Raw genomic sequence first — 18,393 nt, forward strand, 5'->3', positions numbered from 1 at the left:
AATTGTGGCTAGAGAAACTGAACTCATCTTTCCAAAGATGGGATACACCACAGTTCATTTATGTTATAACATATCTATATATGTGTTAGAATATTTTTCATATTAAAATCTCACATAATCCTGCCCATTATGCTGTAATGTATGGGGTTGACATTAATCAGAGCTGTACCATTATAATAAACACTCCACAAAATCTACATGCAGAATTGTGCAGATATATTTTAATTGTACAGTACTGTGCAAAAGTCTACCTCTCATTCAGCCTAATGCAAAAGTTAATAAACTTCTGTTTATTAAAACAGACCGAAGGATGACAACATAGAATCATAATTTATGATTTACATCATTTCCATTAGTCAAACCATAAAGTAATCTCTTTTGTCCTGTGGCTGAGAGGTTTTATCATTCTGGAAGAGATAACTCCCATCAGAATAGAAGTTATTTATTAAGCTAAGAGGATGAAATGAAGGAGCACAGAGCATATGATAAATAAGGATTATTCTGAACTGTGAAACATGCAAAGCTACTCTAATAGCTTTCAAGAATAGTTGGGAGTTAGAGTTGGGAATGATTACAATAGGTCCACATTTACTGGTTCTTTATCACGCCTCTATATAAATAGCAACACTATGTACTTGCCTTTAGAAATAACTTTACTAGTCTTACTGACCATTCACGTTCCTTTAGGCCTAACACTCCCACAGCACTTTAATCTACTTCATATCTATAGCCAAGTAAGAAACCCCAGTTAAATTAACATGTCTTTGGACTGTGGGAGGAAACACACCAGAACAGGGAGGGCATATAAACTCTAGTTGGAAATTCCTTCACCTTACGCTGAGATGACTGCTTACTGCCACCCACTATGAGTGATCCAAACAACTAAGAAGTAAACCTGACTTTGCCATGCTACGACTCTGTTGGGTTCACTAAATACACTTCTTTGATTGCAGACAAATGGTAGTTTGTTAAAGTGACCAAACTGTAATTGAAATAAACACGTGCAAAACTGTTTTCAAACCTGAGGCAGCCCAAATAATTTATTTTAACATCCACTAGCAGCAAAGTCATAAACAGTGAGGGTAAAGGTCACACTGAAGAGCTAGTAGCTTCCAATAATTCTCATGTAAGGAATTGAAAGAGGCTTTTCTTAAAGTAGCTAATCACTAGAGTCAGCCAGAACCTGCTCCCAGTTGTAATTATAAAAGTGACATTCTAACTTTTCTGGACAAATATTTCTGGAAGTCAATTCACTTTTGCCAAATACAGATAATTTTTCCCAGTATGATTTATCCTTAAACAGTGCTTACACCATTAAAGAATCACACACCAAACAGATTTTGTCAGCTGTTTGACCGGAGGCCTGTGCTATGTAACAGGATCAAGTCAAAGGCAGTTCACTTTTTACAGGGGTACACAAACATAGTAACATATGCTGTAGACCTAACCTGCTACAGATGTTCAAGATGAACATGAAATCAATTCTAGCATTACCATTCATGGAAAGGAAGATCACTCAGATAGTGGTGGTAGGGTGTAAAGTCGTTGGACAGGCCTAATAGCACTAATCCTGTGAGCACATGAGAAAATGGGATGTTGTGAGATTGGTTATGTTAGCTGAACTGGCTAAATGTGATCAAACTACTCCAAACATCATGTATACATTTATTTATTATAACAAAGTAACTAGTACACTTAATTTAATGGGAACAGGTCTCTAGCAGTACAGGAGAAAAGCTGCAGACTCCAGAGGACTCAAGAGAACAGCGCAGTCTCCCATCTGAACGTGTTACACTAACCTAGAACTCTTGAGTTTTAGTGAGATATATATATATATATATATATATATATATATATATATGAATGAATGAGAGAATGTGCATTACAACTCTTTCTTGTGGGTGCCTGGAAAACAAGACAATGAAACTTTATTTAACAGAAGTCCAGAGTTGGTGTCAAAGTCCCCCTGCCCAACCATACCCTCCCCCATTAAACTGTGTACAATTAACTGGCCTACCAAGATACATGGATATCCCAAAACATTTACAACAGTTCAAAGGAACAAGCTGGTGCTTTTAATCAGTTCATTAATACAATAAGTCACAAAGGAAAATGCAGCTTCTAATAAGCCTCATTACCCCCACCACTGAATATATAATAATAAACACATACACATGTATACACACACACACACACATATGTGTATATATATATATATATATATATATATATATATATATATATACACATACATGTGTATTGATATATGTGTGTATTTTATATGTACGTGTGTGCGTGCATATTATACATATATATAATATGCGCGCACACGTATGCGCTAAGGATGCTATGATTAAGTTATCACTGCACCATGGCTTATTTTTATTGAACTCACAACTTCAACAGAAACTGTCATTTTTATTGTACATACAAATTGTTATTGTATGGAGTTTAAATCTACATAGAATGACGTGCAGAATGCTACAAATTTTTTTTTAATTCTTTTGCATGTCTTTGGGAGATGTAGAGAAATAATGACAGGTGAAAAATCCAGAGAGCCACTGACACCTGCACCTCCACCCCTCTGCAGACCCGCTGTATATGGAGCTGGTCCTCAGACATTATCTGCAGGCTGTGGCTGCAGAGGAAGAGGACGGACAGGGTGACAACACACAGACCCCACCCCCCACCCCCCAACCCACCCACCCACCCCAAAAAACAACCAAAAAAAGAAATTTGCTCCCATGAGTTGAAGAGAGACCACGGAGCGAGGATGGAGAAAAGGTGTTGACTGAAACCTTTAATCATCTTCGCCGTCATCCTGGAAGAAGAAGAACAAAAGTATTACAACACAATCATTCAAAGATGTCACCACAGCAGTTTTATTAGCACTCACATGTGCTAATTACAAGCAGCTTCCAACTACAGCAGCAGCTTTTACATCAACTTGCTACAGGTCTGATCATTTAATTAACTCCACAAACACGGAAGACAAGGAATGTCACATAAACCACCCGATCCTATACTACGACAACAAATACAATACTACAGTAATGCCGCCAGAATACTGGAATAATACAATCACAACAATACAATAATATGGTAGCAACACTAGAACAATACCAGGTAAAGCCACAATAATATCACTGTAATCCTGTAATAAGACCAATATAATAGTACCACAATAATTACTAGTTTAAAACAATGTCTCTATATCATAAGACTTACTGGTTTACAATAACTACACTACGATGTTACAACTCATGTTATACTAACTACTACTATTAATAATGCATGTGTCAATTGTTGGCATGTTCATACTGCAATAACACCACCACAACAGTACAATATCACTGTAATACTAAATTTCTACCAATGTTATAATATAATACTAATGTAACTCTGTAATACTGCATTACCAACACTGTAAATGTGCAGTTATATCACTCAGCCTATTGCGATGTAAGAACTACAATACTACAGCCATGACACCGCAATTATAGCATTAAGTTAGTATTTTAACAGTAATATCATGCTAAAACAATAAAGCTCTGAGAAAGCAATGATACCACAGCAATACTACAATAGCGCTGTAACGATGCAACTTTGTTAACTATAAAATTACTGACTGTGCTGGTTTTGTTTAGTTTTATTTTTGTAATTTTAGATACACTTTACAGATGAATGAGCCACCAAAGGCCATTTATTCAGAAATACTGATAATACCATGAAACTGACAGATTATTAAATGACACCACTACATCAATTTTCAGCAATACAAAAAAAACTGAAATTACAATCTGATGAATGGCCCAGCGCTGCCTTTAGAATTACTAACATGCTAACACAATTTATTGAGCAGAGTTGTTCCAAACAGTCAGGCTAAAATTACAACAAATAAATACTACTAACAACATGCTCAGTTTTATCTGTTTTAAATGACCTCTGAGAATCATTGTGTCATCAGATTGGGGTTTGTTTGTGTATCTATTAATAGGAAAAACTTTTTTTTTAAATTTTAGTTGGATCTGTGTGGTTCTAACTAGAGATGGACCGATCCGATATTACGTATCGGCATCGGTCCGATACTGACGTAAATTACTGGATTGGAGAGAAATAAAAAATGTAATCCGATCCATTAAATATCAAAAAAGCACCTCACAAAACTTGCGACATGGCGTAACTCGGCTCATAACCGTAGCACGTCGCAGCAGTATGCGTCACGTGATAGAGCGGCTGTGTGTATTTGTAGCCTCGCTACCAAACCGGCATTTCATCTCCGAGGAAGTTATCCCAGAGAGAAGTAAAGCAAGAGTGTAAGTTCATCTCTGAATGTTTGTAAAGCATTCCAGCGTTAAGCTTAACAACCGATATATGGAGCGACTGCCTCTCTCTCTCTCTCTCCCGCTGCTACTTCAATCATGAAACTGATCAATGATCAGCTGATCGGCTTTTGTGTCGCAAGTCCGTCTTTCTTCTTTGTTTAGCGGCTGAACAACAGCAGCACGTTGATAAGTTTGATTTGATGATGATTTTGACCTTGATAAGCTGTTGTTAGAATTTATTTACTTTCTACACCAGGATCCTTTTCTATGTAGCTGACGGCTGGTATCTGTGATAGGGCATTAACAGGGAAAAGGGGGCACAAAGACATACTTTTCTTTCTTATTCTCATTTAAAATGTCTAGCTTTTAATAAATAATTATCTGAATCTTACACCCAAATTTTTAATCTGATGTAAAATATATAGAAGTCCATTAATGTATATGGTAACTGTTAAGTCTAATATACCCTAGTAAGCTATAGTACTTTTTCCTTTGGGAAGATACCATCTGTGCAGTCTGCAGTTCTGTTGAAGAAAGATGTTGAATCTATTATTCTTGAATACTAATTGATTTCTGTGCATTTCTTTCACACTGCATCAAATTAAAGTTGATTACGTCAATTAAGCATCATGAGGTGGAGGGTGGGTGGTTCCCTATTTTTTTTTTTTTTTGCTGGGAGTTTTAGAACCCTATTAGTTAGGTTGCTTACTCTTTAAAATATCAGAATAGGGAGGATGGAGTAGGTTTAAGTTTATTAGATTGATCAGTATTGCTGAACTATGAAATATTTTGGGTGCACTGTATTTTTTGCATACAGGTATAACAGAATAGCTTTAGTGTTTTTGTTTTGTTTTGTAGCAAGATATTAAAAAACAGTTTTATTGATTAAAAAACACACTATATCGGATTCATATCGGTATTGGCAGATATCCAAATTTATGACATCGGTATCGGACATAAAAAAGTGGTATCGTGCCATCTCTAGTTCTAACACCATCTTTCTCAGTACAGCCAACTTAAATCTTCATTTTAGGCGGATTTGATTCACTTTTGTAACAGGCCTCTTTACAGTAATGTTTTTGGATAACCGATATAATTAAGTGATGAGGTGAGCATTAAAATGCTTAGAAACGTTACAACTGTATGTGCTCTGAACTAGGCTAAACCGTCTGCATTAGTGTTGCTGGTTTCATGGGGATTGTATTTTGTAGTTTGGCAAAGCATAAAACTTAAACGTCAAAAATATTCAATACCCAGAATAGTTAATGAAGCTATATAAAAGCAACTTCATAAAAACAGTCCTAAGGACCCACTGAACCCCTTTCCTCACCTCTCCATCTTCCCCATCACCGTCCTCATCTTCATCTTCACCCTCTTCTTCCTCCCCTTCATCAATATCTTCCAGTCCCTCTTCTTCTTCATCATCATCATCGCCATCACCTTCCTCATCCTCCATGTCTGGGACCTTGGGAACATAAGAGAAAGGTTGAACAGATTGTTACTTCGGATTTAGCCAAAGATTCACTTTGGTTACTACTTATGTTTACTAAATATTTCTGGATACAATTCCAAAACTAAAGCATCTATCAGTTCCCTTAACTTGCCACCAACAACCACACTCAGACAAAAAAGCACCTCCTGTTTTTACTGGCTCACTCACTCAGCCAGAGTTAAACGGGTCACAATGAGATCTGGATCTGCCAGCGAAAGCAGCTGTGTTGCTTGGGTCTAGACTCAGTGAGAGAAAAAAAAATTTAAAAAAATAAAAAAAACCCTTCAGTCTCCTGGAACTAAATCTGAATTTCATCGGCATTGTGAAAAGGAGCTTATTCTACTCTTTGAAATTGATGATGACTTTGTTCATTGTGCTGAAGGCGAAACTACGAGTACGATGCAGATGAGTGTTGTCAAATTCTTTCCACAAAATCGAGTTTTTAAACCGTTATAACATCTCCCTCTGGTGTCAGTATGTCTGAGCTTCTGTGCATGATTCTCATTAAAATGGCGGTAAAAACCGATATGGTCAATCTTACCAGGTAGTACTGCAGTGGGTTTGGCCAAATGTCATCCTTGATCACTTCTCCCAGTTCATCAGCCCCTGCATCCGAGTGGTCAGTAAACCAGGTGAAGAAGCTCTCTGGCTCCTCATGCTGCCTTTTCTTCCCAGCTTTGTTTGGCGTCTGACCCGTACGTTTTGTCAGGTCCTGGTGAGCCAAAAGATGACGTTTTTTTTGACGAACATAATCAAAGGGCAACTTTGTAACCATATTGTACAGTAGTACATATAAACAGAACTGAATTTATAAAGAAAAAAAATCCAAAGCACATACAAGTCTAATGGAAAAAAAGGAGAGAAAAAAGCAAACCAACCTTTCCAGCTTTCCATTTGATTTCAGATGATTTGGAAACCGGGTCGCCGCTCTCGTTTACATTAAACTCTTTGGAGAGGGCTTTGTTCTCGAAGTACGGATTCTCGTCAAAATACTTCAGGAAAGAAAACATTCCAATCAGAATATGGCATGCCAGTTACAATCTATGAATATTACATGAACCTGACAACTCACAAAATCTATTCTATATCCAGACTTTATGTCCTCAAACTCCGTGACCTCCACCCTTGACAAGTAATGAAGTGCTTCCTCGTCCTCCTCTCCCAGAAGAGCTGAAACTAGAGATCAGGTTATGCTGTTAGATCCCATTTCTTTATGTGAACATTTAAAAACACTTAATAATAATTTACCATAACTGATTAACTTTTAGTCCCTGATAGGTGGCTTCTCTTACACTCTTGACAGTTAAGAGTCACCATAAACACAGCAGCAACAATAAGATCATTTCATTTAATTACCTTGTGGATGGTTGACGAACGTTGTGACCCAGAAGTTGGGGATTTTGGCTATGATTTCTGATCGCTTCTGAAAGAATGGCTGGCGTAATTTATTGTACTTCTGCTCTACTTTTAAAATTTCTTCACTAGCCTGTTCATTCAGTCTGATGGAGAGAGAAAGACAAAAATGTGATCAATAAAACAGTTTTCTGTGAATTTTCCCCCCCAGTACTAATACAGAAGATTCAAACTCACCTGTCAATTTCATTCTGTACTTCATCAATGTGCTCAATTGCTTCCTGCTGCTCTTTTTCTGAAAGAACAAAGAAATGTTTGTTTTTTTTAATTAAGGATTTTGGAGTTTAAAAAAAGTTCACAAAATAACACCATTCAGCCTATTCATTAAAGAGTATTTATGAAATTAACATGACATGCAGACAAAAATAACAATGCACACAATAGACATGTTACACCATAAATGTGAATTATATATTAATATTTTCACTGGACTGTGCAATCGCAGCATTTGATTTCATTTTGGTTTCATAAACTTAGAAATAGCAAAAATGTACAAGGTTAGTCTCGAATCCTTTTGGCCTAAGGAATGAACTAATTTAGGTAATATTCAGGAAAAACTGCCATGAAAAAATAAGAATATCTCAATATAGGTCATGACAGAAAATTATATTGATATGCTTTTATTCATCTTCATCAACCCAGGACGTACAACTATCGACTTTTTTCTTTTTAAATAATAACTTGGCTGACAGCCAACACACTTTTTCGTAGAAGCAAAGAGACCGTCATTATATAAAAAAATTTTTTTAGAGCACTTCAGGAAACAGCACGTACCACGGGTAAGTACCAACTGAACGGAAGGTAACTGGGAGCATGTCTGCATTCCTAATATTTACAAATAGAGCCTGGTAGTCTGCCGTGTCAAATCAACTATATGCTGATAAAATGCCATTTACTTTTAGACAAATATGGTTAGACAAGTAGATGTTTTTTTGTTGTTTGTTTTTGCTTCCCTCGTACAAACCGGATGATACACAGAAACAAAATAAACAGATTTGTGAAGTTTCAACTTCGATCGGTTCAGAACTTCAATTCATAGAGACATGAACCAGCTTAGCACCTCATCATTATATAAATAAAACTCATTGTATATAATTATTTCGAAAAAAATGAAATACTATCAAGAAACCAGGCTTTATACAGCCTGAACATGATCAGCGTATTTAAAAGTGCTATGTTGACTGGATGTTGAACAGACTGATGATGGTCCATGGCAGACAGACCCTGTGCCTCCTGCAGTTTAGGCGCTTCCTGTTACTGCTAAAGGCGGCCTGGTTTGAATGCGAGGCTTAGCGACGTCTCCGCTGTCTGCTCCCCTCTGATAACAACACACCACCCGGTCCACCAAGCATCCCTCCGCGTGTTCCACACACATACTGCCTAAATTCCCCATTTCCAATCCTGTTTAAATGACCAAGTACAGAAGCGCCGGTTTACCATATACACAGACACGATCTCAATAGACGGGCTCCCGTGAACGTTACCCCGCAGCAGCTAACCTTTCCGTTATCGCTGCTCGGCCTCTCTAGGAAAGACTTCTGCACTTGCTAACAATGAGGCCATTTAAGAAGCTACAGCAACAAACGCGTGTACGTAAATGTACAGGGACGTGCAGTTCCATCACTACTTCTCCAAGGGCAAACTTCTCAAACCGAGAACAATAACCACACATCCCGCTAAACGCAAAGTAGACACTGGCCTCCAACACGCTCCTCAACTAACGCTGGCAGCTAATTTAGGCTAACAGCTAGCACCCGCTCACGCTGCCTAGCATGCTACGTTACTGAAAAGCGCTCCACAGCAACATTCTACCCTGACGTGTATCTGCAGGAAAATATTAATTTAGCTTTTCATCCGCAATCACGCGGACCAAACCACACACCACACTGAGAATAACAAAATCACGATAAACAAATGAAAATGGCGTTGTACAGGATAAGCGCCATTCCTTAACGTTACCAGAGGTCTCGTCCGCTCCGTCGTGATTTGAATTCTCCTTCCTACTGACTTTTGCCGATGAGGCCGACATGGTTATCGTTTGTTGTGACTCTTTCGACCAGACGTATATCCAAGGCGGTTCAAAACTCTTCTCCACAGGACAAAAGTTACTTCCACCTTGGACAGAGTGCGTGTCTCGCAGTACACGATAAGGAGGAGGACTGAGCGCAGCTTTGCACGCTCGTTTCTCTCTGCGACTTACCGTAGCTAAACATATCTGTGGTGCTCTACTGCCTCCGACTGGTTGGAGTCCGACACTACAACTTAAAGCGACAGCTTGTACAAAGAAGTTAAGCCTCCACTACCCAGTAAACCACCTTTTCTTTTTATACGAATTTTCACGGCTACTTCATAATATATATATATATATATATATATATATATATATATATATATATATTTTTTTTTTTTTTTTTTTTTTTTTTTACAAAAATAAACAACAACAACGAACCACACACCGAGATCAATTCGACAGATTCTCTCTAGGCTCCTTTTGTCCATGTGTTTCTTTTATCTGTTTATTTATTCATTTATATTTTTGTTATTACATTATGTGTAGTATAGTATGACAGACAGGAACAAAAAAGGGAAGGGTCAACAGCCGCACCAGAATGCGCCCTGGAACCAACAAGTACCCTCACTCCAGGGAGGGCAGCAGCATCCAGCCGGGAGCAGTAGAGAGGGGAAACCCCTCCATGACCATATACCACAGGGGCCAAGGCTCAGCAACTCCTCAGACCCAGGCCCAGCCATTCACACACACACACACACACACACACACACACACACACACACACACACACACACACACACACACACACACACACACACACACAGGCTGATTATGCATGATAGTTTATTTTTCCATAAAAATAAAATAAAAATAAACTTCAAATAGTTTATTTTAGGCAGAATCATCATTTTAACTCTCTTCCCAAGAGTGATACAGGTAAAATTCTTCAACGTGTGAGATTATCATCTCCTGTTTTTAGCATAGGAATATGATTTAACCATAGGTCTGAGAGCATGATGGAAAAATTGATACCTCCATATCAAATTTTACCTGTCTGTAGTGGAGTGGTAGTTGTGTTTGGAAAATTACAATTCAGAGACAAAACTGTATATTTACTCAGCCAATTGAATAGTGTGATATGGACCAGAACTTAGTTATAAGTAAATCGGCTTTATAAGCAAAGTTTGTGAGTTTGTGAGGCTTTATAAGCAAAGGTTGTGAGTTCCTAAGGAAAAGTAATACATCATCAGCATATAGGCTTATGGTTTGAACTCTTTTGATATCTAGATTTTGTTGGATTGCTGGTGCTAGTGGCTTGATAAAATTAACAAAAAGTGAAGGAGAAAGCTGGCAGCTCTGTCTGGTGCCCCTCTGTAGGTTGAAACTATGTACTAATTAATTAAGTCTTGTTCTTTAGGTAATGATGTATTAAATATCCAGCTTCTGATTGGTGGTATGATTCTTTTCTGTGTGAGAAATAGACACCAGTGCATGATCATTGATAGTGACAGGATGAATCTGAGTGTCTGTGTTATCCCTCATAATGGAGCTTCTAACTAAAAAGTGAGATTGTGAGTGGTGTACTGATGAAAAGAAGGTGTAGTCCCTGAAAATGGGGTGATGTGAACGGCAAACATTGCAAAGACCAAAATCACACATGTATTGTTTGAGAATGTGTGTAGACTGCCAGTTCAAGTTATGAAAAAGGGAGGGTTAATCAACATTTGGCCCATATATACTAGTGATACACAGATCCATCCATCCATCCATCCATCTTCATCCACTTTATCCGAGGCCGGGTCGCGGGGGCAGCAGCCTAAGCAAAGAGGCCCAGACCTCCCTCTCCCCAGCCACCTCCTCCAGCTTGTCCGGGGGAACACCAAGGCGTTCCCAGGCCAGCCGAGAGATATAATCTCTCCAGCGTGTCCTGGGTCTGCCCCGGGGCCTCCTCCCGGTGGGACATGCCTGGAACACCTCACCCAGGAGGCGCCCAGGGGGCATCCTTGTCAGATGCCCAAACCACCTCAGCTGGCTCCTTTCGATGTTGCTCCACATATGGAGCAGCGGCTCCACATATGGAGCCGCTCCATATGGAGCTGCTGTAATATGGAAACAAAGAGGCGTAGCCATATTACGTAACAAAAAAATACATAAAATTCACAACGCTATTACAGATCCAAAAGGTATATTTATAATACTTTATTTATATATTGAAAATATGGATCTGTGTATCCATATTTGTGTGGATACACACAAATATGGATACACAGATCCATATTTGTGTATCCATATACACAAATATGGATCTGTGTATATGGATACAAAGATCCATATTTTCAATATATAAATGAAGTATTATAAATATACCTTTTGGATCTGTAATAGCGCTGTGAATTTTATGTATTTTTTTGTTACGTAATATGGCTACGCCTCTTTGTTTCCAGTTGTTTCACTGCCATTTAAGTTTAGCTTGGTCTGAGAGTCCTGCTTTTGGGTCCCACCCTTGCCTGCCACACAGAGAACCCTGACAGTGTGTTTACAGATGTTTTGTTCATACAGTATGAATCTCATGTAGAAAGGGAATGTCTGCCTGTAAGTAATTTAACCAGTTAGTATTTTAAGCCACTTTTCCCTGGAACTAAGTCCACGTACATTCCATGCGACAAACATCAGTGTGGTGATGTTTAAACTAACTGGTGGTGTGCTAAATGTTTATTAAAGGTGTGTGTTTGTCGATCTATCTTGTATGGTTGTATGTTTCTGTGCTGTATATTGGTGTTTGTATGGCTGTGTATTGCTGTGTGTGTATGGCTGTGTATTTGATTAATCTGTATGTTTATGTGGCAAATTGGAGCACCGAAGACAGAGCACACATAATGCTGAGCGCAGAAAGAGAAGGGAAAATTAAAAAAAAAAAAAAGTTTTATTAATTAAATATTTCCAAAAGAAATTAAATACTTTTAAAACTATCTGCAGATGAGTTATATTGCTTTTTTTCATTCTTTCAATTATTTGTAAATTGAAGTGTGGCACCTTAGGGTTGAGCAAACTGCAGCATTCATACACTGTAGGTAGAAAACCACCTGAATAAAGCTCAGCTATTACAGTGGTGTTAAATAAATTAAATGCATAAAATAAAATAATTTAAATACATTTGTTCATTTGCTTGTATCTACAGAGAAGTCGCTGTCTCATTGTGTTGTATAATGAAATCTAAAATTCAACAAATATGGATGTTAATTATGCTATTTCCATTACACCTGTATACATACCTACCTGTAAACTGGGTTTTGCAAGAGATTTCGCAAGGTGGCTACTTGAACGCGCCCTAAGCCTACCTCAGCCGGCTACTGAATAATTAAATGTGATTGGTTCTTGCAGTGTCATTGTCATTACTGACCGCCAACCAATCCGGTCGCCGTCCCGTGACGTCAGGTTCTCCAGGGGTCTCCGTTTAACTCGGTTCAAACTTCTAATCAGAATTGTTTCTGTGATGTGCGGCAGGGAGAAGTGGCAGGCCGGTCTGTGAGGAGATTCAGCAGGTGCTGAAGTTCACATGCCGATGTGGAATTAATTAGAGTAGTCGTGTCAGTCCTACCTGAGCCATTTCATCTACTTTCTGACCCGGAGAAGAGTGTTGGCGGCCAGAAACGGACAAACGGTGTCCACGACAGACCTGACAGCCATCATGTCAGGTTTACCGCTAAAGGTAACGCTGAGTAACGCTTTTTTCATTCTTCACGCTTAGTTCAGTGATCACGGAGGCAAGAGTGCCAGAGTTAAAGGTAGTTAATACTACCTGTAGCCGACGGTAATTGCTTCAGTGCTTAACAGGTTCACTGGATTTTCCTGTTTGTCTTGTTTGCTTCTCCTCGATAAGTTAGCTAATACCTCAGGCTGGGTAGTTATCATAAACGTAAAAACGAGCCGGTTTCACGCAAAAAAGACCACAGCACCAGAGCTGTCTGAACTTCTTCGAGCTTGTTGTTGTGGCTACGGCATAGTTTCTCAGGCTTCAGCTTGGATTTTCTTTCTTTCTTTCTTTTTTAAATTGCGTCCACTTACACTTATTTTAACAGCATTAAACCATTTAGCCATTTGTTAGCCTAGTTAATATAAGATCCTTTATTGAACGTTACTTTATCTTTAAAGCCCAACACCTTCGCCTAGGACTTTGAAAAGTTCTTTTAGTTTTGATTGACAGAAGGTGTGTCTGTTCACGAGCAAAAAGTCATAGAGCTGAATAGCCTGGTAATGCCTAACACAAAGGACACATCCTCAGCTTTCTTTCTTTCTTTCTTTCTTTCTTTCTTTTTTCTTTCTGCGACTTGCTACAGCTGGAAGAATGAGTAATGATCAAGTAGTTATTATCGGATTATAATTGTTTGGGAATTTGTTTCATATTTTAACTTTTCTGGGCTTTGTTATCACTGGCTATGATATAGCCAGAGACACTGTAAGGATTCTGAATTGAAGTCTATCTAACAAAAAAGAAACAAAACCTCCTAGAAAAACATAAGCTTTTTATTTCATTGTGACCATTTAAATTAAATTTACATTAATAAAAGTGTCCAGAATATTTTTTCAGAAGGCCATGCTGACTTAGAGGGCCATTCACTGAACCCTGGAACTACGTACTTGTGTAATCAACTTAAAATGCTGTGTCAGTTTTTAAGTTTAAATCTTTCCAGTTGTCCTGATCACAATTTGTTTGATCAGTAGCATCACAGAGGCTAATGATCAAACAAATTGCATTATTTTACATATCTTTACTTGTATGTCTCACTCAGACGCCCCTACCAATGCAGGACAGATGTGCATCACTCCATACAGAAAATATTGGGGTAGTGTGTACTATTTATGAAGAAACACAATGTTGTATACATGGATAGCTGTAGAAGAAAAATGTATAATTTGAGACAGTCTCTTTGTAGGATCATGACAACCTGCTGGAATATTCATACCAGAGTAATGAGTAAAGCAGCATAGTGTACAGGTGTCAGACAGACGCTGTAAGGTAGTTTATGATAGAAATAGAAATGTTTTTGTTTGTTTGTCTCTTTGGCACACATGTTCAGTTATAAGTTAAATAGCATTATAGATTAATGACAGCCCATTCCCTCCAGATTATTTCACATAATGCATACAGGCTTTCATTGGTTTACTGGGAGGGCTGTTTGGCCTTTTAGGACATTATGTGCTTGGATGGACCATGTGCTTGGTGTCAAAAACTGCAAGTTCTCTAGTGGTGAATTAAGGCTGGGTCCAAAAGGCAGCAGATTCCTGTAAACTCCATGTTAACGGTTTAATCCTAACAATGTTGGCCTCTGGACAGTTTCCCCCTTAGTATGAGGGTAATTTAAAAAAATGTAGTATTTATTTTCATATTATTAACTCCTGTTTTTATATGTGAGGAAGTTGGTTAAAAAATCCTTTGTACAGTTGGCACAAATTCCTTACGTCAGGAATTACATTGGAAATTTATTCAGATTCCCATTGTGGTGACCCCTTGTGAATAAGGAATAAGCAAAATGTAGCTCTCATCCACCTGGATACTGTTGAGGCTTAAAGTTGTTGTGTGCCCTCGCTAATTAGCAGGTGTGCTCACACAGTCAGTTTTGGCTGATAGCATTTACTTTGCTAGATTTCATCTCTGCTAATTCGTTACTGAACTTGGACAGTATTTGTGCTCCTTGTGCCCTATGAATTATTTATAATATTTGGCAAATAATATGGCCTAGTGTCCAGTACAGATGTTTCTGCATTAGTGTGGCTGACTGAAACTGTTATTTCAGTAACTTGGCACTTATTTTAGATCAAATGTTTTGCCATTGTTTGAACAAAACAATACAAAGGAGTTCATGTTTTCATAGAGGTATAAACGTATCCTGAAACTCATAATGGGAGATTGGAAAGAAAGATTTGTCTTTAGTAAGGCTCACTAGTTTTTGCCCATAAGAGGGAGCCATTGTGTCATTTGCTGTTGTTGATGCAGTGTTGGTCCAGATCGATGCTTTTGGTTAACAGCCTTATCAGTTTTTTTCTGTTTAGCCAGGTGATGATTTTCATTTCACTTTGGCTGCGCCAATCAGGTTATTTTAAACTAATTTCATTGATTCAGATGCAATTACATTATATAGTTTAGTGTAATTGCATCTTCTAATTGTTCGTCTTTGTACTGCTGATGGTTTTCCAAGTTCTTCCCAGTAGCATTGGCCTGTGTCGCTGTGCTTTTCTTTACTGCTAGAATTAGCTACAATCACAATACCCAAAGTTCACATGCTAGATAAAATGGAAATGCAGTAGCCTGAATTTGATAACTTTTGCATACAACAGGTGTGAAAGAAAGTTAAGACAGTGGCAACAAAAGATTGAAAATGTTGTATAATAATGATGATGATAGACTTCCTTGACAACTTGCTACAAACTAAATAGGCATCAGGTCAGTAACCATACTGTAGTATTTAAAAAAAAAAAGTTGTATGAAGTCTTTCTAATACCAAAATCTGAAGAAGAACGAAGAAGAATGCCTCTTCCCTCTAAAAACAACATGGCAGCTATGCTTATGTTTGAGTTGCATCTGAACATTCAAACACTTCACATCTACTGTCACACCTACTGCTTCCCCAAATCACTTGTTATGTACACATATTTCTGTTTAAAGGAAGTAATCAAGAAAAGCAAGATTCCTAAGAAGGGAAAACTTAAAATAGGAGACATTGGCATGTTTACATCATACATTTAGGACTGAATATCCTTAATTAGCAGTCACACCAATAAGAGACTGAAACTGTGTTATTGTCTTACAGAATGGGAATCTGAAGAATCTGGAAGAGTGGGATATTCTTGACCCAGAGTTTCAACAGCGTTTGGAAGCTGCTCGATCAGTGCTCCGGCAGCAGATCCAGCGGGAGCTGAAGATCAAGGAGGCAGCTGAGAGGCTGCGACGGGCAGTCACCAACCGCAAGAGTGCAGCTGATGTGGAGGGCCAACTTAAGGCCTCAACCCGCAAGCTGGAGAAGCTGCACTGGGAACTGCAGGAACTCAACGCAAGGTCTATGGCCACACAGAAAGACAGTGGCATAGGTAACAAAATCTTTTTTTCCTTCATGTAGAAGGAGGAAAACCAGTAAGAGTACAAATCCATTTGTTTCACAGGTTCTGTTGCATTTAACAAACAGAAGACAAGACCTTAAAAAGGGGGGCTAGAACAAGGTCAGCAGAATTCCAATACAAACCCAGATCCAGTTTCTTAACATAGGTTTGACTGTTGCTGACTCGTGTTACGGATGTTAATTAGAGAGAACAAAAAGGGAGTCAAACTGTTAACATTGTCAGTATCTCATTTCTGTCGCTAGTTTTCACCCTTTTTGAGGTTACAAGAGCTGGATCCTGTTTTCCATTGAAGCCAGTATAAAAACATTGGGGTTTTATAAGACCAGAATGGATAAAAGCTACCATCATCCTTGAGTCACACTCCAACATTTTCCTATATAAATTGATTCAAATAAAACTTTTTATACAAATAATTAGGACTTTGGTTGAAACCACAACACTGTAAATGACTTGTGTTGGTATATTATGAAAACTATATTTTATATGTATGCACTTTGCCCTAAACCTCCAGGTTCATTGATTAAGGTTAATCTTTAATATACTGGCTAAAAAAAAATAAAGCAGCAGTGCAGTCCTGTTGTCAGATATTCACATGGTGACAGAAAACATGAGGTATAAATTGTTGGAGAGAGGGAGGGAAAGAAATGCACGATTTTGTAACACTTCAGACAATCTATTGTTGCAGGACCTTGACCTTACAATAGAAAGTGCCTTGAAGCAGCTGTTGATGTGATTTTTGATGCTATATAAATAAAATTGAATTCAATAAAAATGCATCAGTGATGGCAGTAAAGGGCGCTGCAGCACACACAAGCTGTTATATGTGGATGTCAGCTGGGCTGCACTTCTACCCACAGAGAGCATAATGTTTAGAAACCTTTCCATCTGCCCCTTGCTGACTCCATGGGGACTGCAGATTGAAAATTTGATTCATTAACCTTCTTTTTATGTGAGAAGAATGGTTTCTTTACATAATGTCATAAACTAAGCAAAATCCCAACATGCTTAAATCAGAAAAATTCTAAGCAGTGTATATAGGCCCCCCTAGACAGGACACGTCAGGGATGCTGTGTTTTATGCTGTATTTGTCTTAACCACCACTTTTCTAAGGCCACTATACTATACAGAGATAAATCACTTGATCTGAAGCTGGTATCCATCTAATGTTTATCTTATTTGGATCCTAACCCTTTATACAGCCTGTATGTTTTGTTTTTTCCATGCAGGTCACTTAGAGGAAGAAGAAAACCTGTCAGGAGAGACATGTCAGTGGGAAGAGGTCACATCACCACTGGACAGTCTAGTCAGAACACTGAAGAAACAACTTACCATGGAGACCAAGGTCAAACAGGGTGCTGAGAACATGATCCAGACTTACACTAATGGCTCATTTAAGGTATTATACAACATGACCTAATTTATGCATAACACAACACACAAAGCCTCACGAGTACCACTTTACACTCTCTCTGAGTGGCTCGTGTGGTAAATTGCTGTTCCATGTAAAACGTTTACAGTAACTGAATACATTATTAAGAGGAGGATTAGACTTATAGCACTTTGCCAGATGCCTTTATGAATTAGAATTTCTCACTGTGCAGAATAGTTTGTATTTTTGTTAACAAGGTTCTGCCTTTCTTTATAACTACTCTTTATGAAGTCATTTAGCGATGTTACTTCAAATTTAAAACTTTTATACATTTAAAGTTCGAAGTAAGGCATTCTTATGCAGACATTTTGACATATTAGAGAAGGGGAATGGACAGCCTGGGCATAGACCAGGCTAATTATCAGTCTAATTATCAGGCTGTGGAAGGCAAAGAGGGAACGAATACTGTTAAGCACCGTGTGTAAATCCTTTTGGAATGACTTAGTTTCTTGTATAAACTGGACAGAGAACATTATACCATCTGAGCTAAATCAAAATGACATATCAAATCGTGTGGCTAACACATATCACAGTTCTAACCTTTCCTGAAAACGTAAACTTCGCCTATATGGCGTGTGTGTGTGTGTGTGTGTGTGACCTTTAAGTT

The 18,393-nt window shown here is 38.2% G+C and overlaps 2 protein-coding genes across 2 annotated transcripts in view; one reads left to right on the top strand and one right to left on the bottom strand.

The window, feature by feature from the left end:
- Positions 1-1,012: 1,012 nt before the first annotated feature.
- Positions 1,013-9,418, bottom strand: setb (SET nuclear proto-oncogene b). The gene is made up of 8 exons (XM_085165139.1): positions 9,190-9,418; positions 7,408-7,465; positions 7,174-7,316; positions 6,890-6,993; positions 6,696-6,809; positions 6,359-6,529; positions 5,656-5,790; positions 1,013-2,821 (listed from the first exon to the last, which is right to left on the bottom strand). Exons 1-8 carry the CDS (start codon positions 9,257-9,259, stop codon positions 2,801-2,803), a joined length of 816 nt encoding a protein of 271 aa, XP_085021265.1. The 5' UTR covers positions 9,260-9,418; the 3' UTR covers positions 1,013-2,800.
- A 3,240-nt stretch (positions 9,419-12,658) lies between these two features.
- Positions 12,659-18,393, top strand: part of pkn3 (protein kinase N3) — a 31,887-nt gene continuing 26,152 nt past the window's right edge. The window contains exons 1-3 of the mRNA XM_085166493.1: positions 12,659-12,950; positions 16,051-16,327; positions 17,584-17,753. Of these exons, the coding sequence (XP_085022619.1) occupies positions 12,930-12,950; positions 16,051-16,327; positions 17,584-17,753 (468 nt within the window). The 5' untranslated portion in view covers positions 12,659-12,929. The remainder of the gene's footprint in view (positions 12,951-16,050; positions 16,328-17,583; positions 17,754-18,393) is intronic.

This window comes from Neolamprologus multifasciatus, chromosome 7 (genome assembly GCF_963576455.1).
Source record: "Neolamprologus multifasciatus chromosome 7, fNeoMul1.2, whole genome shotgun sequence".
In the NCBI taxonomy this organism is placed as follows: Eukaryota; Metazoa; Chordata; class Actinopteri; order Cichliformes; family Cichlidae; genus Neolamprologus; species Neolamprologus multifasciatus.

Coding starts and splice junctions, on each gene's coding strand:
- setb (XM_085165139.1), bottom strand. CDS start 9,259: ATGTCGGCCTCATCGGCAAAAGTCAGTAGGAAGGAGAATTCAAATCAC. Junction 6,994..7,173: donor GTTCGTCAACCATCCACAAG/GTAATTAAATGA, acceptor CCTGATCTCTAG/TTTCAGCTCTTCTGGGAGAG. Junction 6,810..6,889: donor CTGGATATAGAATAGATTTT/GTGAGTTGTCAG, acceptor TCTTTCCTGAAG/TATTTTGACGAGAATCCGTA.